Here is a 24,705-nt window from a genome sequence, read left to right as displayed (position 1 = left end):
TCTTCCATCATTTTTAATCATATGTTGATGATTCATGACAGGTTTATCAAAACAAATGAGGAGTTCCACTTGTCTAATATTTATGCTCCATGCGAGAATAATGCAAAGCAGTTGATTTGGGAGTCGTTATCGGGTCCGTTACATTTGTTTGGTGGGAAGAAGGTGTATGTTTTTGGGGATTTTATTGATGTTCGGTGTGAGTCGATTTACCGTTGTGTGGCTGAAAATTTACCTGGTATAAGGGCGATGGTCTCTCAGTGAGTCGGATTGATAGATTTCTTCTTTTTAAGGATTAGTGTTTGGTTTGGCCTAATTGTTTGCAAATGGCTCAATTGAGGGGATTTTCATATCATTGTCCTTTGTTGTCAGTGGATAAGGAAAATTGGGGTCCTCGCGCCCCTAATGATGTTGAAATGTTGGCAAGATATTCCTGGGTATCAACAATTTGTGACTAGTAAATGAAAATCCTTGCAAGTCGATAGGTGGGGAGGATTTGTTCTGAAAGAAGTTGATTAAACTGGCTCTAAATGAGTGACATGTTTCTCATAACAAGAATTTACCAGGAAAGATAGAGTCTCTCAAGGCTAGTTTATCTATTTTAGATTGTAAAGGGGAAGATAAGGTGTTGACATAAGATGAGGTTGTTGAATTGCATGGTATTACATCATACATCCATTCTTTGTCTCGTGGAGGGTGTGCATCCCATTCGCCAAGTTTTTTTTCGCACTTTTCCTCTTAGTTTAGCGCATGTAACAGGGATCGGCCGAGGGTAGATGATTTTTCAGTTCCGGACTTTGTCTTTTGCGGAAGGCGGTAGTTTGTATATGCCTTTTTTCTGCTGAAGAAGTTACAGCAGTTGTGTGGGATTGTGACAGTTATAAGAGTACTGGTTCTGATGGAATTAATTTTGATTTTTTAAACGAATTTTGGATTGATATGAAAATGACATTATGAGTTTTATTTCAGAGTTTCACCGGAATGGTAAATTGACAAAAGTTATAAATAATACTTTCATAGCTCTTATTCCTAAAGTTGAAAGTCCACAAAATTTAAATAATTATCAATCTATCTCTTTTGAGGGAAGTCTCTATAAAATTTTCGGGAAGGTTATAGCAAACATACTTCGGTTGCTTGTAGGCAGTGTTATTTCTGAGTCTTAGACGACATTTGTTAAAGATAGAAATATTCTTGATGGGATTTTTATTGCGAATGAGGTGGTGGATGAAACTTGTAAATTTAAGAAGGAGCTATTATTTATATAAAGTAGATTTTGAAAAGGCTTACGACTCGGTGAATTGGGGGTATTTAGATGCAGTCATGAGAAAAATGTCTTTTCAAACTTTGTGGCAGAAATAGATCAAATAATGTGTGTGCATGGCTACCATATCCGTTTTAGTCAATGAGATCCCCATAAATGAGTTTGCGATGAAGAGGGGTCTATGACAAGGTGATCATCTTTCTCCTTTCCTCCTTTTGTTGGAAGCAGAGGGTTTGAATGTGATGATGAGAGTCATGATTCAGTCCAACATTTTCACTGGGTACAACATTGGTTTTGTTAACTCGATTATTATTCCCATCTTCAGTTCGCCGTTGATACGTTACTTTTAGGTGTTAAAAGTTGGGCAAATGTTTGTGCTTTGCGGGAGATCCTTGTTCTCTTCCAAGCAGTTTCTGGGTTGAAGGTGAATTTTAATAAGAGTATGCTGGTTGAGGTTAATATTGTTGATTCTTGGCTGACTGAGGCGGCTTCTGTTTTGGATTGTAAGGTGGGATAGGTGGTTTTATTGTATTTGGTCCTCCATATTGGTGGTGATCCTCGACGATTGTTGTTTTGGGGTCCAATTCTAACGCGCATTAAAAATAGACTGTCTTGGTGGAAGAGTCGCTCTCTTTCTTTTGGTGGTCGATTGACATTTTTTAAGTATGTCATGACTTTCCAATCTGTCTATACTTTTTCCTTTTTCAAAGATCCGTGAGGTACAATCTCTTCTAATCAATCTTTATTTAATTATTATTTTTTTGGGAGAGAGTGAGGATAATTAAAAAATTTATTGGATTGGTTGGAAAAATGTTTGTTTACGAAAAGAGCTTGGCGGGTTATGAGTTAGGCAGATGAGAGAGTTTAACATTTCTTTGTTAGATAAATGGTGCTGGAGGTTGTTAGTAGACATATGAGGTTTGTGGTATAGGTTGTTGGTAGCTCGTTACGGTGAGGAGGCAGGGAAGTTGGTGGTTATCGGTCAGAGTGGTTCTTTGTGCTCGCAGGAGGTAGCGAAAATTCGTGATGGTGTAGGTGTTGAGGGGGGAGGGTGGTTTGAAGAGAGTATTTTGAGAAGGGTTGGTAATGGTGTAAATACTTTTTTCTGGATGGACCCGTGGTTAGGAGGAGTTCCTTTTCTATGAAGTTTAGCCGCATATTCGACTTGTCTGAGAATAAGTTGAGTACGGTAGCGGATATGTGTGGTTTAGGGTGGGAGGAAGGAGGGTCGTCTTGACAGTGGCGCCGTCGGTTACGAGTATGGGAGGAGGAATTGCTAGGGGAGTGTAGGAGTTTACTTCATGCATGATATTTCTTTACAGTCTAATTTTATATATCCGTGATACTGGAGGTACGATCATTGCGGTGGTTCGGTTAAGGGTGTTTATAAATCGCTCACTAAAGATAATTTGGTGACGCGTGACATTATTCAGAACAGACTACAAACTAAAGATAATTTGGTGACGCGTGACATTATTTCTCATGACTCTCAATTATGCGTGATTGGGTGCGGAGGCTTAGAGACGGCTCACCATTTGTTTCTCTCCTGTCCTTGTTTCACCCCCCTTTAGAGCTTGGTTAGGTCTTGGATGGGCATCTCATCGGCCGATTCGAACTCTCTTCTGGATCATGTTGTTCAGTTTGTTGACTCCTCTAGTGGCTCGAGAACACGACATTCTTTCATGCAGATTATCTGGTTATGTTGTGTTTGGGTCTTGTGGAATGATCAAAATATTAAAGTTGTCAAGAATAAGGAAAATACAATTCATCAGCTGCTAGAAACAGTCAAGTTACATTATTTTTTTATGGCGGAAAGCTTATAATGTCAATTTTAGTTCAAACTTTCATATGTGGTGGTTAAGTCCTTTTGTTTGTACGGGCATCGACTAACTTATTTTTGTTTCCTTAGGTTACTATTCTTTGACCGTAAACTTTTGAGGTTTTTCCTAGCACACTTTGTGCTACTAAGATCTTTATGTTGTTGTTAATATAATCCATTTTCGTTTGTTAAAAAAAATCACATTATATAAGTTATTGTTTTTCCTAATTCCCCAAAATTAGTTGCGTGTAAGGATTAAAACTCTTACGTTAATGTTTGGTCAAAAAATTCTCGATAATTTAATTGCTTATAGCTACGTAATCCCTTACATCACTTGTTGGACATTCACGTTGTCATACATTTTTTAATAGGAAATTTTCTTTTGGGTTACAATTTTTAATATGAAATCAATAAATGTTTATAAAAGGTGGTAATTCTTTTTTTTAGTAGTGTTTCAATGCAACGAGGCAAAAAGAAAAAGAAAAAAAAAAAAGTCGAAATTAAGTCCCAAGCTTATATCTTAGAATGAGAGATTTCATGTCAGACGGAGGGTAGTTTTAGTGAGCAGAGCATCTTGCATGTGATCATTCTTTATCCATAAAATTTTCACACATGTTTTATTCCCTAAGAATATGCACCAACATTGCATACGGATGTAAATGGATATCCATGGATGCGGATAGTGCGATATCCGTGTCCACTCCGTTAGATAAATATGAAATCCGTACCCTATCCATATCCGTGGGGATATCCATTTAGCGAGTAATCCACGGATTTTTAGGTATCCGCGAGTTTATACAGATATCCATAAATAACATTTATAAAAATAAAATAAAAAATTGTTTAATTTTTTTTTTAGCTAAAATTCATAAACAAAGGTTCTTCACATGCATTTACTTTTCTTTTTAGCAAAACATCATGTTCATACATTACAATAACAACAAAGATCATTGACTCAACAAAAACATAAAAAAAGTCCCTTACATTTAATAAAAATAAAATTCTTTGATTTAACAAAAACATAAGTAAAGTTCATCATATTCAACATAAACAAATCTTTTGCTTCAACAATCCCAACCACTTTCAATTCCTTTTAAAGGAGCGTAATAACTTATAACACTCACAATACGTATCGTGTTTTCTTAGGAAGTTGAATGATATTGAGGTTATTTATGTAATTTACTCGGTTTAATAGCAAGTATGGATATCCGCGGGTGTGGATACCATTAAATCCGCATCCGTATCCATTAATTAGCGGGTAGTTAAAAAACCTGTTTATTTTATCCATGAATATCCATTCAAAATGATATCAAAGTTTATTTCAAGATTCGTCGGATCATCTGCTATCATGTTTCCAATGTCGTATCACTCAAATCGTGATCCAGATGTTCAATCCTAAATGCAATGGTGGAGCCCCTTTGCATGGGTGGGCCATGACCCATCCCACCAGTAAGTATTATAGTTTATTGTGGCAGCCCACCCGAACATCTTTTTATGGTTCGCCACGCCTGGATGTGAAAGTATGTGTTAAGAGCCACAAATTAAGGGTTCGTTTCTTACAGATTAAAATAAAAGTTATTTTGACATAAAATAATTTATAGATTATATTTTAGAGATTTTATGAATAATTATAATCTATTCAGTGTTTGTTTACCGCAATAAAAATCACCTTTTTTAAACAAATAATTTAGTTTAGTTGGATACAACTATATAAAAGGGATTTTTCGTTACAAAATTAATTAGATTTTTTAAACCATATTTTCTCTTTCCTCTAAAAAAATCTTTTTTTTTTTTTTTTTGAGAAGTTGATCTTAACAACTTCTCATTTGAAGCTGTTTTTAGATTATTTTTTTATATTCTGATTTTTTTTTTTAAAACTGTAACAAATGATGCAACACTCTTTTTTTGACAAAAATAAACGATATTCATTCATTCAAATTGAGAGAGTATATCGATACAATACAAATCTAAATTCGCTAAAATCAAAAAGGTTGAATCTGTGAACAAACTCAGCATCCATGTTAATAGAATAAAATGACAAAGTACTTACGTCTACGATGCAACACTCTTAAAAGTGATTATTTTTATAAAATAAAATATATTTTTTTTTAAAAAAACTATAACAAATGAGCTTTAAAAGTGATATTAAGTGTTTATTAGTAAGACATTTTTCACTTCATAAACCGTTTACGTGGCGTTGGATTATAAAACTACAAATTCGATGACTTAATTTGATTATAGTTTTCTAGTATTTTTTTACTAGTTTTCCTAGCTAGTTGAATACCGTTTTTTGTTGAAAAATGATCCTTGCTCCTAATAGTCAAACAGAATAATCCTTGCTCTATGTATAAAAGTAAATCCTAGGAGTCGATCAACAATCCAAAAACAGTTGTTTGAGTACATAATTGATCAAGCTCTACGATGGCATCAAATAAGGAAGAGGTGAAGGTTTTTGGAATGGTGGGAAGTCCATTTTCAACCAGGGTGGAAATAGCTCTAAAGTTGAAGGGAGTTGAATACAAATGTGAGAACGAAAAGTTTGGGAACTTGAGTGATACACTCAAAAATTACAACCCTGTTTATAAGAAAGTTCCTGTTTTAGTTTATAATGACAAGCCCATCTCTGAATCACTTGTGATTCTTGAGTATATTGATGAGACTTGGAAACAAAACCCTATCTTGCCTTCTGATCCTTATCAAAGAGCCATGGCTCGTTTCTGGTCCAATTTCATTGATGACAAGGTAATTACTCCCCTCTTCTATTTTTCTTTGTGTACCTCTGGTTCAAGTTCATATATCCAACTTTAGTTAGCATTAAATATGTTTTTTTTTAGGGGAGCATTAATTATGTTTGTTAGGAGTAACAAATAACATAATTTAATTAGTATTTAAGAGCGCTTAGATAGGGGTTGGGTCGGTTTAGGTTGAGTTTGATCAAATCAAAGATCAAAATCGTATATGGTACTCCGGTTTAGGTGTGGTAAAATAATCAGCTGTTACATTATTGGACCGGTTTACTAAACCCACTAATTTTCAGTTTGAGTTGCGTTGGGTAGCGGGTTACCCAAAAAAATTATTGTTAATTTTAACTAACTAAATGATGAGCTCATATTTTTTCATAAAAATTACTCAACTTTTTTATTTTCTGAAAAAGATTGTGTAGCTTATTTTCGCTATATTTTAACATCATAAAATAATAAATCACAAATCAAATAAGATTTGATGATAAAATACTTAGAACAAACTAAAATTACATGAGATAAAATTGTATTAACATCAAAATAACCAAAAAGTACAATATCCTAATTTTTAACTTTAGCATGTTTTGATTTTCGATATAAAGAATGTCTTGTGTCAATTTTGGAAATCATATTCACCCAATTATCCAACTCAACCCACTTTTTTGAGTTTTTGTGTGTGTTTGACCAGATATTTTTGGTTGATCCAACACATGTACACCCCAAGATGGGATAATTCAGGTCTCTCCTATTATAATTAAGGTCTTGGGTTCAAATTCAATTTTAGACATGTAGCATCATTAAAAATCTTAGCGAGAGTTTACGCCAAAAGAAAACATGATTTAAGTAGTGAAAGTTAACTTTGAATACACTGTGACTTATATACTTGAAAATTTAATAATTATCCTTCTACTAAACTTCTTTTCTATTTATGAACAAAGATAGTTTTTATTTTTATTTTTGAGCAAATGAACAAGATTGATAGTTACCATAGAAGACTTCCTATACAAAAACAAATGGGTTAATAGACCTTTACCCCCGATAATATAGGTCACTTTTGGTTTTCCCCTGTGAAATTTTTTTGTCAAATTCCGTCCTTGTAAATTTTTTTTGTTTTGGAAAACCCCCCCTAGGTTAGCTAACTGTGCATTTTCGCTGATGTGGCACGCTGAGTCACCATTTTCTGATGATGTGGCGCGCTGACTGTATATTTTTTATTGTATACACGTGGCATGTGTGATTTTTTTTTTAAAAAAAATACAAAAATTCAGGAAAAAAAATTTAAAATAAAAAAAACGAAAAAAAAATCTAGAAAAATTTATAAAAATAATGAAAAAAAATCTGATAAAATACTAGAAAAATAAAAAAAATCTCATAAAATGAAAAATTTGAATTTTTTTTGTAAAAATTTCGAAATTTTTATAAAAAGTGTTATTTTTATAATAAGAAAAATTATTTAGAAATTCTAAAAATCTTATTATTTTTTATAAGAAATATTTATAAAAAGTGTTATTTTTAATTATTTTTTTAAAAAAAAATCACAAATGCCACCTGTACACAATAAAATAATAAAAATTATACAGTCAGCGTGCCACATCAGCGAAAATGCACAGTCAGCTGGCCTATGGGGGTTTTTCAAAACAAAAAATTTTTACAAGGACGAAATCTGACAAAAAAATTTTACAGGGGAAAAATCAAAAGTGACCTATATTGCAGGGGGTAAAAGCCTATTAACCCAAAATAAATTAATTAACTTATACTACTATGTGCGTATAAATTTTTTGGTCATGCTAACTTGTGTTTTTGGGGCACAAGTTAATAAACTTAAAATAGAATTTAAAATTAAATTTTATATGAAAAATATAATTTTAAAACTTTTAAAATATTGAACGCACAATTTCTAATAAAAAAAACTTTTACATTTAACTTCTAAACTTATATCACAAAGCAGAAGTTAGCATTTTTTTCTTCCACTGTTAACATGGATAATTTAATAATTGCCTTAATTTGTGGGACCAGTGTATGAATGATGTACGGAAAGCTTGTTTCACTTTTGATGAGAAAGAACGTGAGAAGAGTATTGAGGAAACAAAAGAGGCTCTTCGATTTCTTGAGAATGAGCTCAAAGACAAATTCTTTGGTGGAGAGGATATTGGTTTTGTTGACATTGCTGCTGTGATCATATCTTTTTGGATCTCTCCTATAGAAGAAGCATTTGGACTGAAATTGTTCACTAGTGAGGAATTTCCCAAGCTTTATAATTGGAGCCAAGAATTCAACAACCATCCAATTGTTAATGAAAAATTGCCTCCTAGAGAGATCCTTTTGACATTCTACAAAGGTCGTTATGAAGAACATTTTGGTTCAAAATAGATCAATTTAAGGTGATATGTACTTGTGATATTTAAGGAAAAATGTCAAAACTACTTGTTTGTCATTTTAGTTTCTGTTTGAATTTTGATGTCATACTAGATATAATGCAACCTAGATATCTCCATGGTTAAAAAATTCTAGGGTTTTGTTGTTCAGGTTTACTATTTTAGTTACAAATTCTTATTCCATGAAATCCACGAGTGATAGACTACTATTTTTTTGTCTGTAAAAATAATTTTTTAACGGGGAAGGAAAATATATGTTATCTTTTGCTTTTCAAGCAATGGTCTTCCAAATATGATATGTATTGAGAGACTAAAAATGATATTGTATTGAGAGACTAAAAATGAAAGATACTATGTGATCCATGTGAGATAATATGTTTCAAATAGCACATAACACGCTTCAATGCTTGCATATTATTGGTTAGGGGCGGTTTTACCCCCAAGCAAGTCGGGCACATATCCGGGTTCAACCATACTTTCTTTGTATCACTATAAAAAAAAGTTGACCTGTATAATGAGATTTGAAATTCATCATTATAGTGTTAATTTCCTTAGCCAAATGTCTCGAGGATATTGTCTGTGCATTATTCTCAACAACTAACAACGAAAATGTGCCTGTTTGTCATTGTCAAATGGCTGTCACCGCATGTTTTCCACCTTTACCTACGGACAAAACCGTAGAGTATAATTCTAAGGTTACCATTTTAAAACATTAAGGATATCTACCTACGGCTGCGGCTATCACTAAAACTTATCATTGTTTTATTTTATTTTTTATATTTTATATTCTACTATAAATTTAAAAAATAAATAATTCATAAAATTATCAACAAAAGTTAGAAGTCCCCCCGTTGTCAAGCTCTGTCAATAAGCTAGTAAAATAATCTTATAAGTTTGTGAGAAAGAATGGTTACCAACAAGATCAACGATGTGTGGTTCAATGACTTGTTGATATATTACACCGACTGGTTGATACATATAGACTTCTCAATTGAGAATGTCATTGAGAAATGCATTATTGATATCCATTTGCATGAGAGATGATGACATGTTATCTTACGTTATTTTCAGCATGTTTTTTAGTTATTTTAATAGTTACTTGAGTCAAAAAAGAGGATTTTTAGAGAAGTTGCTCATGGTTTAAGGGACATTTTGAAATGTTATCAAATCAAGTCATGTAATTTTGTTTCCTCCATAAATCAAACAATTTCATAAGTGTTTTGAGTCTTTTAGTGAAAAATCATGTAATTCGGCAAACAAGATACCTCGTGAAGGTTTTGGAAGACATGGAATGAAATTCTAGAAACTATGAATACATTACAAGTTGGAGAAATTATGTCTCAAACCTTAAAACCAAATCGGAGAAAGAAAAACACTCGAAAAGACGAAGAAAAACACAAAAACGGAATAGTGGCCATCGAGGCCACACACCCCAGGCGCATGGAACTAAGAGAAAAAAGCTCGTTATCAGCTACCACATGCTAGACATGTGCCCCAACGCGCGGCGCACACCTTGGTCCCTGACAAAATAGTTATATGCTATTTTTTCTCTGCGTGTTTGGGAAGAAAGAAAAAAAACCAGTTTTTTAACCCAATTCATAATATATGCATATAAAAACAAGAGCTCTTATTCACGAATTCTCAATCAAAACTTGGTTATTCAAGAGAAAGGCAACCATTAAGAACATCAAGAGTAGTCTCTCTCCTCAACCTATGTATTTAAAGTATGTTTTATTTCTTTTGTATCATGTCTTTTGTTATCATGAGTAACTAAACACCTATTTATTAGGGTTATATGATAAACATTTATTTATTTGTTTGGTTTTACTAATATAAGTCTTTTATTCATTGAGATTATTTAATTTTTGTATGTAAAAGGATTAGTGCTTTCATCAAAATTAGTTCTGTGTAAGCAGATTTGAAAAACTCTTTAGCTTGTGTTTGCCTAAAGTTTCTCGAAACTCATTGCTTATAGGAATGTAATCCCTTACATCACTTTTTGGACATTTACGTAGATATAATTTTTTTAATCCTTTTTTCAAGTATTTGATTTCCACAAAACTAATATTTGTTTATAAAAAAGATTATGTTAACAAGTGTTTTAAGAGTATTGTTCAAGGAATCTATTATAAGAAATTTTATCTTAAAATTATAAGTCAAACACATTTAAAAGTAATAATTATATAAATTTTTATACAAAAAATATTATTTTTTGTTGCTTAAACAATGCATCAAGAACACTTATTAGCATTTTTATGTAAAAAAAATTTGACATAAAGGGTCGATACACAATTAGGGGTAGGCAAAAAAAATAAAAAAACCGAACTGAACTAAACTAAACAAAAACTGAACTATTACTGACAGTTCTGAAATAATTCAGTTCGGTTCAAAACAATTCAGTTCGATTATAAACAGTTCGATTCAGTTCGGAACAATTCAGTTCGGTTTGAAACAGTTCAGTTCAATTCGAAATGTAAACAGTTCAGTTCAATTATTTTAAATTTAGCAAACAATTCAGTTTGGTTCGGTTCAGCTTCACCCTCGTACATAGTGTCTATACATTTTTTAAGGGGTACAGTGTCTATACATGTGTATCGAATAATTAATTATTTCTGAATTTATTATAGTTTTCTAGTTTACTTTTTACTAGTTTTCTATAGTTGACTACCGTTTTTGTTGAAAAATAATCCTTGCTCTATATATAAAAGTAAATCCTAGGAATCAATCAATGACCAAACCAGTTGTTTGAGTACAGAATTGATCAAGCCCTACGATGGCATCAAATAAGGAAGAGGTGAAGGTTTTTGGATTGGTTGAAAGTCCATTTGTAACAAGGGTGGAGATTGCTCTAAAACTTAAGGGAGTTGAATACAAATATGAGCAAGAAAAGGTTGGGAACTTGAGTGAGACACTCAAAAAATACAACCCTGTTTATAAGAAAGTTCCTGTTTTTATTCATAATGATAAGCCCATATCAGAGTCCCTTGTGATTCTTGAATATATTGATGAGACTTGGAAACAAAATCCCATATTGCCTTCTGATCCTTCCAAAAGAGCCTTGGCTCGTTTCTGGTCCAATTTCATTGATGATAAGGTAATTACTCCCCTCTTCTATTTTTCTGTGTAACTCAAGTCCAAGTTCATATATCCAACTTTAGTTAGCACTAAATAGTTGACCAAGTAAATTAGAGATCTTATGTGTGTCCTTAGACCATCTCTAAAGGAGGTTTTCAACATTTAAAATTTGGTACCTATTAGGTATTCCATCGGAGAATTTTTTTTCGGGGTCTTACTTAAGACCTCAATCTTAAGCAGGATTCACACTCTTTCAATATTAAAAAATTGAAATGTAATGATATAAAGTAATTGATACTACCTCCGTCCTAATTATAAGATCCTTTTGAAAAATAATTTGTCCCTTTTTATAAGATCCTTTTGGTGTTTCCAAGTACATTAATTATTTCTTTACCAACACACCCATATTTATTTTGCATTTTTTCTTCAATCAACAATAAATATTATATTGAAAACATAAATTTACTCTCTCTCTTAAGGATAAAATTGTAAAAACAATAGTAATTATATACAAATTTAATACTACAACCAACTTTGTTAATCCCCGCAATTTTGGCAAAAGGCTCATATATTTAGGGTCGAAGGTAATAGTTGATTATTGAATTTCATTTAAGAAATTTTTGTGAGATGCTGGGTTGGAGGGATTGAGTATTTGAGTACTTATTAGGTACTATTATTAAAAAATTAAAAACGGGTGATATGTACACGTGGAACTCATTTAAGTACCAAAAAATGAGTGTCTCCATTGTGAATGCTCTTATGCCCATGTCGTTCAACAAAGAAAGATTGAGATCTTAGGTTCATTTGATTAACTTTGATTAACAAAATAATTTTATTTTGGGTGTTAACCATTCAATTATCAAGGGAAAAGGATCCTCATAATCCTCAGGTCACCCAAAAGATAAGTAAAATACAGTCTAATAAAGAATAGTTTTATTAGAAATCAATCTCAGATTCTTACGAAAAATTTATCATTTGGTGGAATTCATTACTCACTTGAACTCAATTGTTTGTTTTTTAGCATAATAATTTTGATTGCTTAAAGGAATATTTTATTTATTTATACATACCAACTAAATATTAAACGTGCACAAAAACACATTTTAACTGAGTTTGATGAAAATAAAATCATAGTGCTGATATTTTTCGACTTAAAGAACTAATTAATAACAAAAGAAAATTAAAAGATTAACTTGTTATAAACATCTAACTTAAAAGACCATGTGTGATATTTGACAAAGAAAAAAAATTAACTTATACTACTAACTCAGTGTGCCTAACATTTGTTTTTTCTTACTTCTAATAATGACCTTAATTTGTGAGACTAGTGCTCCAATGGTGCACGGAAAGTTTGTTTCCCTCTTGATGAGAAAGAACGTGAGAAGAGTATTGAGGAAACAAAAGAGGCTCTTCATTTTCTTGAGAATGAGCTCAAGGACAAATTCTTTGGTGGGGAGGATATTGGTTTTGTTGACATTGCTGCTGTGGTCATATCTTTTTGGTTCTCTCCTATACAAGAAGCATTTGGACTGAAATTGTTCACTATTGAGGAATTTCCAAAGCTTTACAATTGGAGCCAAGAATTCAACAATCACCCAATTGTTAAGGAAAAATTGCCTCCTAGAGAGACCCTTTTGGCTTTCTACAAAGGTCGTTATGAAGAACATTTTGGTTCAAAATAGGTCAATTTAAGGTGATATGTACTTGTGAAATTTAAGGAAAATGTCTAAACTACTTGTTTGTCATTTTAGTTTCTGTTTAAATTTTGATGTCATACTAGATATATGCAACCTAGGATTTCTTCTTGGTTAAGAAATTCTAGGATTTTGTTGTTCTTGTTAATCCTATTGTAGTTATAAATCCTTATTTCAGAGAAAATGACATACGACTTTATAACAAAATCATTTTAATTTGTATATGTTATTAGTATAATAAAATGTACAGTGATGTATGAAAATATCATTTAATGAAATTAAAACTTATATATAATTTATCATATTCATAAAATGACGTGACAACAAATCATATACCTAAATACTTTTCATTCAAAGTGTATAAAATTGTAACCGAGTTCCATAACATTTGAAGTTATAAAAAATAATAATTATAATTTCACAAGAAACTAAAACCATGCAACTAGCTTAGTGGTAAGAGCTTCTTCGTGCAACTTCAGATAGAACAAAAAAAAATTTATACAAAAAATGCAATATTTTGGTTTGGTGAAGAAATACAAGGTTGGAGAGAATGGGTTGTAGATTCAACTCGTTACCAATCTAACGGATTTAACTCCTTTTTAAGTCTTCACCCCAATCAACCCACACCTCTCTTATACTATTTAACAATTATTATACATAAAGTTACATGTTCGACGTCCGCATGAACTTAATTCATTTGGTAAGAGATAATACATAATATATGCAAGACAGAGTTACTTTATTGTATTACATTCTGATTGTATATCAAATGTAAAACCAAACAATCTTTTATTTGATTAAGTTAGATTATATAAGTTTTTTACTTGTGTGTTTGAGCATTGAAAGTCTATTTCTTGTGTGATTGAGCAAAGGAAGGATATTGCTTTTGTGCTTGAGCATTTTGTAATCTTAGTAATTATAGTGAAAATCTCTTAAAAATGCATGAGGATTATACTACTCTCGGTTTGTGAGAGCAACTAGTATATATAAATTGTCTTGTGTTTTTGCTTCAAACTCAGAACTATTTTACCAAACATTTAGAAGAAAGTTTTGAAAAAGAAAACACTAGAGAATTTCTTATGAACTTTAATAATTTAGAAATTCTTATGTCTCGCAGTTTATCTAAATTTTATTGTATTACACCTTTTATTGTATATCAAGTGTGAACCCAAACAATATTTTATTTGATTAAGTTAGTTTATATAAGTTTTTTGCTTGTGTCCTTGAGCATTGAAAATCTCTTTCTTGTGTGATTGAGCAAAGGAAGTATATTGCTTGTGTGTTTAAGCATTTTGTAATCTTAGTGATTATAATGAAAATTTCTTGAAAGTTCGTGATGACTAGACTACCCTCTGAACTGTTTTACCAAACATTTAGAAATGTTTTGAAAAAGAAAACACAATTCACCTTTAGTGTATAGAATTAACCTTTTTTAAAGAGAATAAGTGGGGTGTCCGAGGTTCGAATCCCGACCCCTGCATATAACAATGCATGTCTCTGCCAACTGAGTTATACCCACGGAGATGTATATGATAAACTTTTATTGTATTAATATATAGAAAAAAAATAAAAAAACACTTATATAAAAAGCAATAAACATAGATATACTTTTATTGTATTAAAGCTTAATCAAAGTGTTTATCAAATGAGACCCTTAGAACATCTACAGTGGTAGGAAACTAAAAAAGAGACCTTAAATGGATCACACATACATAATTTATTATAATATGATGATAACTTATGAATGATGATAACTGATATGTGTCTTTTTTTTTTTTTTCTTTCTCTAATAGAGTTCAAAATAAAATGAAGTCTCTATTAGATAAGAGAGACGCCCGATTAAATATGCTCTTGGTCTTTGCCCAAAACTTTCTGAGCACTTGTGGTTACGTAATCCCTTACATCACTATTTTGGGCATTCACGACTTCACGTAGTCAAAAAAAATTTAATAGGAAAATATTACCACTGATTCTAAATATAAGTATCTTTTATTACAAGAATTATTTTTAAATATAACAACCTTAAATTTATATCTGTCCTTAATTATAAACTATTTTTCAAAAAAAAAAAAAAACTCAAATCAAGTACTAACAAATTAATAGTAACCCACATTACGTAAATTGTAAGTAATGTTTCAATTCATCGATGAATAATGCTAACATCACGCAAGATTTTTTTTACGAAACAAGTAGATATAAATAGTAGCTCAATAGTATGATTTCTAAAAAAGACCAATTTTTGTTTGTAAATATCAAGTCTTATAAAATTTAAATGGACAATAAACTCTCTATAAAAGTTTTAAAGCTATCGTATATCCAATATTTAATTCGAACCCAAAAATCTATTAAAGCTCCGTCCATTTATGATGTCTCAACTCCCGACACGTGTGTATCGAATGATCAGTTTGCTTAATAGAATACGGTTCAATATTTTTTTTACTGGAATATAGTTTTCCTAGTTGACTTCCACTTTTTGTTATATAAAAATTCCATATCTTAGAATATTAATTGAAAATTAATACCCCAGGCTCTATATAAAAAAGTAGATCTTAGAATCAATCAATGAGTAACTGGAGCACTACGATGGCATCAAACAAGGAAGAGGTGAAGCTTTTTGGAATGAAGGCAAGTCCATTTGTGTGCAGGGTGGAGATTGCTCTAAAACTGAAAGGAGTTGAATACAAATATGAGGTAGAAAAGTTTCAGAACTTGAGTGATACACTCATCAATTACAACCCTGTTTATAAGAAGGTTCCTGTATTAGTTCATAATGATAAGCCTATAGCAGAATCTCTTGTGATTATTGAATATATTGATGAGACTTGGAAACAAAATCCTATCTTGCCTTCTGATCCTTCTAAAAGAGCCTTGGCACGTTTCTGGTCCAAGTTCATAGATGATAAAGTAATTATCTCTCTCTCTCTCTCATTTTGTTTATGTAACTCTAATCCAACTTCACACACATATACACATATTTTTTATGAGTCTTGTTAAAAGTCTCAGGGTAATAGTTAAAGATTCAAAAATAGAAGTAATTTATAAATTTTAGGTAGAAAAAATTACTTTTTAAATTTTTAATGTATTGAATACATCATTCCCAAGATAAAATTTTCTCTTTAAACTTCTTAACAAGTGCCCTTGTTAGCCTTTCTATTTTTTTTTTAATTATAAGTTGACACCTTTTTTTACCATCCTTGTACACTCTTATGTGGCACCAGGGAGAAGAGAGAATGAGAGACAAAGTTGGTAAGTGTGTGGGAACCACGTCGCTACTTGTTATATTTGTGTGTGGAGGTACAAGTGTGTGTGGAGGTATAAGATGTGTACACCCTCCGGTCACTATTATAAGTAAAATTTTGCATTTTAGATTCATTCAATTAATGATGTATCTGGTCTTTATTATAGACTACATACATCATTTAATGAATGAATCTAAAATGCAAAATTTTGCTTATAATAGTGACCGAAGGGTGTATGCTACATGAGGTGGTCAACTTATCGATGTTTTTTTTTTTTTTTGTTAAATATGTAAATAGTTTCCCTAAATATATCAACATTTGATTTTAGTCCCTCTAAAATATTTCTTAGATTTTTGGTCCCTCTAAAACTTTTTATCCATTAAATTGGTCTCTGCTCTACATTGAGACTAATTTCACGGATGAAATTTTTTTTAGGAACCAAAAACCTAAATAATGTTTTAAGGGGACTAAAATCAAATTTTTATGTATTTAGGAACCATTTACTTATTTAACCCTATTTCTTTTAGAGGATATACATGCATACAAATACATATATAAAATAGTTTTAATATTTATGATTTTAATAATTATGTTACCTTAATTTGTGACACTAGTGGTTGGATGCTATAATAAAAGTTTCTTCCACTCTTGATGAGAAAGAGATTGAGAAGGGTATTGAGGAAACAGAAGTGGCTCTTCAATTTCTTGAGGGTGAGCTCAAGGACAAGTTCTTTGGAGGAGAAGAGATTGGCCTTGTTGACATTACTGGAGTCTTCATATCTTTTTGGCTCCCCATTGTTCAAGAAGTAATAGGACTCAAGTTGTTCACTAGTGAGAAATTTCCAAAGTTATACAATTGGAGCCAAGACTTCAATAACCACCCTATTGTCAAGGAAATTTTGCCTCCTAGACTAGAAACCCTTTTGGCCTTTGAAAGATCTCGTTCTGAAAGTCTTGCTGCTTCAAAATAAATTAGTTTAAGGTGATATTTATTCGGGTGATTTAGGATAAATGTTTAATCTACTTGTTTCTCAGTTTGGTTTTTGTTGAATTTTCATGTAAAAATAGATATATGCAATCTACTATTTCTCCTTTTTTTATATATTTTTTTTACAAGATCTACTATTTCTCTTTGTTTTATCCTCTTATGTACTATTCTTGTTAATAATAAAGAAAATAAATATGTCGCTTTTGTAACAAAAATGATTTTAATTTTTTTTTTTCCTAGTAGCTCAATGACTAAAAATTCACCTTAAAGGTAATAAATGATGAATCATGCTAAAAAGTCCAACATCGGATAAAAGATGGTCTAACAATGTGTTTATAAGTGGGGGCAATCATCACCTCACAAATTGATTTTGTGGGGTTGTGTTAGGCTCAACCATGATTTTTAAGATGGTATTACTGCCTCCGTTAAGATCCAATATGTGGTGAATTCTGTTAAAAAGTTCCACATCGGACAAAAGATGGTCTGACAACGGGTTTATAAGTGGGGCAATCCTCACCTCACAAGCCGATTTTATGGGGATGTGTTAGGCTCAACCATGATTTTTAAGATGGTATCAGAGCCTCAAGTTTCGGCTATCATGGTATCAGAGCCTCCGTTAAGATCAATTAGGCCACATGCTATCATGTTTCCGTTATTATGTCCATGAACCAAACTCAATAGTGTTGGTCGTGAGGGGTTATGAAGGATTTTTACCTCTCATAAAACTATTTACACGTAAGTATAATAGGATCGTGTCCACAGGGAGTTGCGTATTTCATAAGCATTTTCACAATATTTGTCACGTTAAGTGTTTGGGTATAAATTGTTTGTTTGTGTAAACTATTTTCCTAATTGACATAAAAGTAAAACGAGAAGAGATAGGGCTATTCCGCTTGCGGTCAGAGACATCAACCAAGCGTAACAGCTGCAATCTCTCGATCGATTAACGGATTCTAGCTTTTTAAACTATATTATCACAATCACTCGACAATATCATTCGTGTCCAAATGATATCGTTATTTCTAAGGGATCGTTTAAACATCGATTTCCCAAACATTTAAACGATCACAAAGTCGTTTGGGTAGTTTAATCGACGATTTCCCAATCGACTAAATTACCCAAAAGCATTAAGTCCTAGATTAAAAGTGATTATCAAATATTAACATCCATGTCTAGAGTGATAACTTAAGATAGATTGTTATTCTATTTCTAGATTCAAAAGTATATGTCCATATCATTTTGAATCTCAATAAAACAATAAAAACAAGAATAACAACAATTTTGAATAAATAAGCTAGAACCATATATTAAAAGATCAAAAGATTACATAATAGCTTGTTTGAATACCTCAAAACTACAAGAGTAGATGGAGCTACATATGTCTATAATAGCTTTGCAAAGGATGAAGAAAGGGTGAAGATTCCATGACAAGATCCATGATGTCTCAACAAATCTTGGCTTGAATCTACTCCTAACTACCTTGCTTTGAGTTTCTCTCTCTAGAAAATCCCTAGTCTCTCTCTAAAACCAGAAAAATATGAATAAAAATGTAATAGAATATCTTGGAAAGAGAAGAGAAAACTATTTATATGGGCTGACTGCGTGCCAGTTCGCTTAAGCGAAGCATAGTTCGCTTAAGCGAACATCCAGGAAATCTCCAGTTGACCATTGAGGTGCTGCCACGTGGTCCCTATCTTCTGAAGTTGGATGAACTTCGCTTAAGCGAAGCACAAGCGAACATGTGAGCGAACTTTCCTGGAGCTCACTGGAACTTGGTCGCTTAAGCGAACCATAGGTCGCTTAAGCGAACTGACCTTTCTTCATGAGCGAACTGGAAGCGTGCTTGTAAGCGAACATAACGGTTGCTCTCTGTAATTGGTTCGCTTAAGCGAACAGGAGTTCGCTTAAGCGAACGAACCTTGGTTCAGGAGCTTCCTTCTTTTGGTCCTTGCTTGTCATTTCCTGCATAAATTGGGTAGAATCAGGCATGTAAAGAATAAATGGTAAAATTGCACTCAAATGGTAGCTTTTCCTTAGATAACTTGCAAAACAAGTCACTAATTTGCCTAAGTTAACACATGAAATATGTTACTTTTGAGCACTTATCAAGGGGGTGTGTTAAAGAGTCACACATCAAACAAAAGATGTCATGAACATTTGTTTATAAATGGTGGCAATCCTCACCTCACAAGCCAATTTTGTGGGATTGAGTTAGGCTCAACCACGATTTTTAAGAAATTGAGGTTTAAACTTTGGCTCCTACATATTGCAATGTACATATCAACTGAGTTATATTTACATGGACAAATTATTATTTTTGTATAATGATGTCGCAGTATATCTTACAGAACCAAAAGATGAGGATCATGGGAAAGGGTTGGTGCCTTTTGGGGAGAGATTTTTGGTTTAGAAAAGTTGAGAAACACATGAGCGGATGAGTCTTTGTGAGCAATTTGGGTGAATCGTAAGAGACCAAAAGAGGAGATCCTTAGAAAATCAAAGGCTAATGGTTGGTTCATTTTGTGGTTAGATTCTAGAGTTGAAAAACAATTTGTAAACACATTGGGTAGGGAAATCATTGAGTCTCTTGGTTACGGAAGAGATTCAAGAAAATGGTAGAAATTAAGACTCTCGAAGACTTGTTGAAGCTAACTTTTAGTAACTATTTTGTATCTCTTTATAAAGAAACTCTTTATTGGTTAAGTGGAGAGATCTCTCTCCTCTTGACGTAGGACATTGTTCGGTCGATTTAGGTGGACAAATTTTTGATTTGTTGTTCTTTATTCCCGACTCCTTTTATCATGATGTTCTTTGGTTCAATTTTAATTTTGATTTACATTTAATTGCTAGATCAAATCTAGATATGTTGTTGTTGCGTGTGACTGTTTGGATGTTGGTTGATATTGATACTTGCTCCATATATCTAAATTTATTAGTTTGATTGAGCTCCATGTGTCTTGAAGCAGTCCCCAAATCATTTCAATTATAATGACAATTAAAGAAAAACCTTAAAAAAAATATCAATGTTTAAGAGTGTGTCTGATTTGCTAAACAATAAGTATTATACATAACAATCCAACACAAGACATAAAGACACATAACAAACTTTTATGGTACTGAATAATTTTTTGTTTTTTTATAGGCGAGAAAATTTTCGTGTTTTAGACAATTTCTACTTGAGAAAAGAGTTGTGTTGTAGTGTAGTGAGGGACAAGAAATTCAGTTTTTGTTATGTCCCTTGCCTACAATCTATCTTGCCTCTGTAACAGTTTTACAAATTAAATATTATACGGTTGAACTTGTCATGTCTTGCCTTTCATTTTTTTAGTATATCAAATACACCCTAAATCTAAATTAAAATAAAGAGCAATTGTATACATAAAACATAATTCCCTCTTAAAAAAAAAGGTTAAAGGATAGTTCAATTACATGTGTTTTTATGGTGGGACAAGCATCCCTCAAAGCCGCGTCAAGCGGCCGAATATGAGAAAATATGTTTTGACAATCAACATGCTTCTATATCAATTATGTTTGACACTTTTGTTTTCTTAGCACCACAGGTTGTTGACCTTCTAAATACAGTTCAAAGGATCATACATAGTAATGTAATGTCTCCTAGGTCTATAAATCTTGTGTTTACAAGGATTGATGCTATCATTCAAAAAGACTTAGCGGCACAACTTGTTATTCATTTGCTTTCCATTTGTAATTTTCTCATATATATATATTTGGTTACTGTTCACGTATGTAAACACAAGATAATTACAACATGTGAGTTGCTCAGTGAAATGTCCCTAGTGAAATTTCAAGATCACTCTGAAATGTCCTAACTGGAACTTCAAGCCCATTAAGTTGTGATCCAGAGCTTCTCATTGGTTGTCTGGCTCGAGTACGGTCACATGTGAAGTAGGTTGAAACTCGTCCATACGGGCACGTGAAATTGAGATGCTCTTTCAGAGACGTTGGTCGTCCGTACAAGACACGTGGAATCAGGGCATGCGTAATTTGAATGTGAACACAACAAGTTTATCTGCATAGTCCATTTTGGGACGGGCTTGGCATGGTTTATGTCACTTGAATAGTTAAACCAACATTGATAGAGGACGATTCGAGCTTGCATGACTTGAACAGTCAAATCAGTAGTGAGTGAGGACGGATTGAGCTGGCGTCACTTGAACAGTAAAACCAGTATTGAGTGAGGACGAACTAAGCTGGTATACAAACAAACCAATGTTAGGTGAGATCTTGTTAATCGTTAGGTAAAATATAACAAGTCGCATGGTATGGTCTGTCCGCACTAGTCCAATCAACTTTATTTTCTTTTGGTTCAACCATCTACGTCAAATGAAGTTAATACAACACACGCGTCCACTTTACATTTCCTTCGAATAAATCGTTGTGTATCAAAAACAATTTACATTTCCTTCCACACGTGTAATTAAATTAATATACGGTGTAGTTTGACTTATCATTTGTGTTGAATAAAAATTCTGTCTATAATTGTCAAAAAGATATTCCTGGTTCTATATAAAAGTAGATCTTAGGAACCAATCTATGATCGAAGTGCAACGATGTCATCAAACAAAGAAGAGGTGAAGCTTTTTGGATTGGTAGAAAGTCCATTTGTAACAAGGGTGGAGATTGCTCTAAAATTGAAGGGAGTCGAATACAAGTATGAGGAAGAAAAGTGGGGGAACTTGAGTGAGACACTCAAAAAATACAACCCTGTTTATAAGAAGGTTCCTGTGTTAGTTCATAATGATAAGCCCATATCAGAATCCCTTGTGATTCTTGAGTATATTGATGAGACTTGGAAACAAAATCCTATCTTGCCTTCTGATCCTTACGAAAGAGCCTTGGCTCGTTTCTGGACCAAGTTCATAGATGATAAGGTAATTTTTCTTTGATCCGTATATGTGGGCATGTGTGGATGACAAGCTAATATTTTCTTAGTTATATTCGGCTTAGAAAAACGCTAGCAACACACATTTTCGGAACACTCTATTTGATTGGTTAGAATTTACACGGGACCCACCAAATTTATAGTGAACCTATATGATTTGGTGGGACTCTGAATTTTAACCAATCAAAGAAGATGTGTAGAAAAATGTGCGTTGCTAGCATTCCTTATTTCGCTTAACATAATTTAGTTTCTAAAAATATATGCTAGAGTATGGATATGAATATTGAATTTCTCACTTATTTAATTTAATAGATGAATTTCTAACTATTAAACTACTTTATAAAAAAAAATTATTTACTCTGCTCTTCTATTTTTCTGTGCAACTCTAGTCTAAGGAGAAATATATGAATGATCACGACCTCGAATAAAACCATTTAAACATCCGACATAAAATATATTATTTCATTATGGATTAAATATGTTTTTTATTTATATAAATATTTTAATTTTTTTTGTTTTAGTCACCTAAAAGTTTCTTTCGACTTTTAATTCCCACAAATTTTTTTATCTACGATTTTAATCTTTGCTTTTAAGTCATGCCATGAGTTTTTGCATGAAAAGTTAAAAAATTATAAAAATATCTCTTCAAAAACAAAAGAATTTTTTAACCAAACATAAATTAAATGTGAATTTTTAACCAATTCATATATATTTTTTTCTTTTACAATTTTTTAATCATTTTTGTGTGAGCTTAAATAATTTGTGATTCCACAAGTGTTTTCCTAGTCCAAGTTCGTATATTTGAGATCATAGGTGTGTCGAAAAAAAAAAAGTCTTATAAAAATGGACAAAATTTTTCCAAAAAGATCTTATATTTAGGGACGAAGATACCCCCTCGTTGTCACCTTTAGTTTTTCATTAATTTTTAATTCTCTCTTATATTTAAAAAAAAATTATCACTCTTTCCTTGAAAAAGGGTTCCTTAAATTGAGCTCAAACTTAGTTTTATTAATATAGGAAATTATTTTGTGTACATCTTTTGGGGTGCAAACATCATGAGAGATAAAGAGATATGATGAAACTGTGTGATGGATATGATAAGTTGATAATGTGATATGAAGATAAAGATAGAAAGAAAATAAGATCTTGAAGGAGTGTAGAAAATTAATGAATGTACACATATCTTTGATTAGTCTTCTATTTTTTTTATAAAAACTTTCAAAATATAAATTAATTTATCTACTTATACTGCAACTAACTCATTGTATAACATTCCTTAAAAAAAAAAATCAATATGCATAACATATTTATTTTTTTCTTTTAACATGTATAATTTTAATAATTGGTTTAATTTGTGAGGCAGTGTTTGAATGTTATGCGAAAAGTTTCTTTCACTCTTGATGAGAAAGAACGTGAGAATGCTATTGAGGAAATGGAAGTGGCTCTTCAATTTCTAGAGAATGAGCTCAAGGACAAATTCTTTGGTGGAGATGAGATTGGCATTGTTGACATTACTGCAGCCTTCATAGCTTTACAAGAAGTAATGGGATTGAAGTTGTTCACTAGTGAGAAATTTCCCAAACTATTCAATTGGAGCCAAAACTTCAATAACCACCCAATTGTCAAGGAAAAACTCCCTCCCAAAGAAACTTATTTGGCTTTCTACAAAGCTCGTTTAGAAAGTCTTGCTGCTTCAAAATAGATTAAATGGGGATTTAAGAAGAAATATCTAAACTATTTGTATGTCATTTTAGTTTATGTTTAAATTTTCGTGTTATATAGGATTTACCAAAGACCTTGACATCGAATTCAGTCTTGAGCATGCAATAACAGAAAATTAGTCTTGCAAGTTGTAAGTGGAGGATACCCTATTTATGCGCAAATTTTTTTTTTTAAGATTTTGACCTTGTTTATACTATTTGTTAGTACAAAAAATCTTTATTCCCATTAAATTAAATAGCACCTTAGCACGTCTCTTTATAACGAAATCAACCTAGTTCATATATATGTGTGTGTGTATGATATATAACAATTTAGTTTATATATGATGTTAGTATATAAAAATTTGCACAATGGTGTGTTACAAAATCATTTAATGAATTTAAGATTAATATGTCATTTTTCATACTTATTAAATGATATGAATCTAGAAGTCCTAGTTCAACTGGCAAAAATGCCGATATTGTTAGGCCGGATGCCATGACCGGGGTTCGAACCCTGGTACCTCCACTTGTGTGTGAGTTTATAATGGCTTTGCCATTTCGTCTATCTACCAAAAAAAAAAAAATGATATGACAACACATCATCATCTGTTGTATGTAAAGTTTGTACATTTAAGGTGTATAAAAATCAAATTGTAACGAAATTATATAATATTTTAGAATTATATAACATGATAATGATTTTTTTGAAAAAAGAATGCAATAAGGAATGGTGAACAAAAACAATGTTTGAGAGAATAAAGGGGTTGTGAATACAATATAGAGAAAGTTGAATAAAAGAGTCGTTTATTTACTCGAGAGTTGTGAATGTAATTATTTGAGGCGTTATTGAGAAAAACCTAATTTCAAAAGAAAAAAAAATTATGGACATAACTTTACATGATGTTATGTA

The 24,705-nt window shown here is 31.9% G+C and overlaps 4 protein-coding genes across 4 annotated transcripts; all 4 read left to right on the top strand.

Moving 5' to 3' along the window:
* Positions 1-5,329: 5,329 nt before the first annotated feature.
* On the top strand, positions 5,330-8,468 carry LOC11407372 (probable glutathione S-transferase). The gene is made up of 2 exons (XM_003623125.4): positions 5,330-5,819; positions 7,835-8,468. Exons 1-2 carry the CDS (start codon positions 5,499-5,501, stop codon positions 8,186-8,188), a joined length of 675 nt encoding a protein of 224 aa, XP_003623173.1. The 5' UTR covers positions 5,330-5,498; the 3' UTR covers positions 8,189-8,468.
* Positions 8,469-10,903: 2,435 nt separating this feature from the next.
* On the top strand, positions 10,904-13,169 carry LOC25498637 (probable glutathione S-transferase). Its single transcript, XM_013593569.3, has 2 exons — positions 10,904-11,287; positions 12,597-13,169. The coding sequence occupies exons 1-2, from the start codon at positions 10,967-10,969 to the stop codon at positions 12,948-12,950; spliced, it is 675 nt and encodes a 224-aa protein (XP_013449023.1). The 5' UTR covers positions 10,904-10,966; the 3' UTR covers positions 12,951-13,169.
* Positions 13,170-15,441: 2,272 nt separating this feature from the next.
* On the top strand, positions 15,442-17,319 carry LOC11405818 (probable glutathione S-transferase). Its single transcript, XM_003623123.4, has 2 exons — positions 15,442-15,866; positions 16,816-17,319. Exons 1-2 carry the CDS (start codon positions 15,525-15,527, stop codon positions 17,170-17,172), a joined length of 699 nt encoding a protein of 232 aa, XP_003623171.2. The 5' UTR covers positions 15,442-15,524; the 3' UTR covers positions 17,173-17,319.
* Positions 17,320-21,598: 4,279 nt separating this feature from the next.
* LOC11436005 (probable glutathione S-transferase) lies at positions 21,599-23,975 on the top strand. The gene is made up of 2 exons (XM_003623120.4): positions 21,599-22,081; positions 23,456-23,975. Exons 1-2 carry the CDS (start codon positions 21,761-21,763, stop codon positions 23,792-23,794), a joined length of 660 nt encoding a protein of 219 aa, XP_003623168.1. The 5' UTR covers positions 21,599-21,760; the 3' UTR covers positions 23,795-23,975.
* Positions 23,976-24,705: the final 730 nt, after the last annotated feature.

This window comes from Medicago truncatula, chromosome 7, assembly GCF_003473485.1.
Source record: "Medicago truncatula cultivar Jemalong A17 chromosome 7, MtrunA17r5.0-ANR, whole genome shotgun sequence".
Taxonomy (NCBI): Eukaryota; Viridiplantae; Streptophyta; class Magnoliopsida; order Fabales; family Fabaceae; genus Medicago; species Medicago truncatula.
The sequence above is the reverse complement of the archived record's forward strand: the minus strand, read 5'-3'. Positions and strand labels throughout refer to the sequence as shown.

Bases quoted from the DNA above. Each gene is read 5' to 3' on its own strand.
- LOC11407372 (XM_003623125.4), top strand. From the start codon at position 5,499: ATGGCATCAAATAAGGAAGAGGTGAAGGTTTTTGGAATGGTGGGAAGT. The intron at 5,820-7,834 runs GTAATTACTCCC...TTGTGGGACCAG, and splicing joins CCAATTTCATTGATGACAAG to TGTATGAATGATGTACGGAA.
- LOC11405818 (XM_003623123.4), top strand. From the start codon at position 15,525: ATGAGTAACTGGAGCACTACGATGGCATCAAACAAGGAAGAGGTGAAG. The intron at 15,867-16,815 runs GTAATTATCTCT...TTGTGACACTAG, and splicing joins CCAAGTTCATAGATGATAAA to TGGTTGGATGCTATAATAAA.
- LOC11436005 (XM_003623120.4), top strand. From the start codon at position 21,761: ATGTCATCAAACAAAGAAGAGGTGAAGCTTTTTGGATTGGTAGAAAGT. The intron at 22,082-23,455 runs GTAATTTTTCTT...TTTGTGAGGCAG, and splicing joins CCAAGTTCATAGATGATAAG to TGTTTGAATGTTATGCGAAA.
- LOC25498637 (XM_013593569.3), top strand. From the start codon at position 10,967: ATGGCATCAAATAAGGAAGAGGTGAAGGTTTTTGGATTGGTTGAAAGT. The intron at 11,288-12,596 runs GTAATTACTCCC...TTGTGAGACTAG, and splicing joins CCAATTTCATTGATGATAAG to TGCTCCAATGGTGCACGGAA.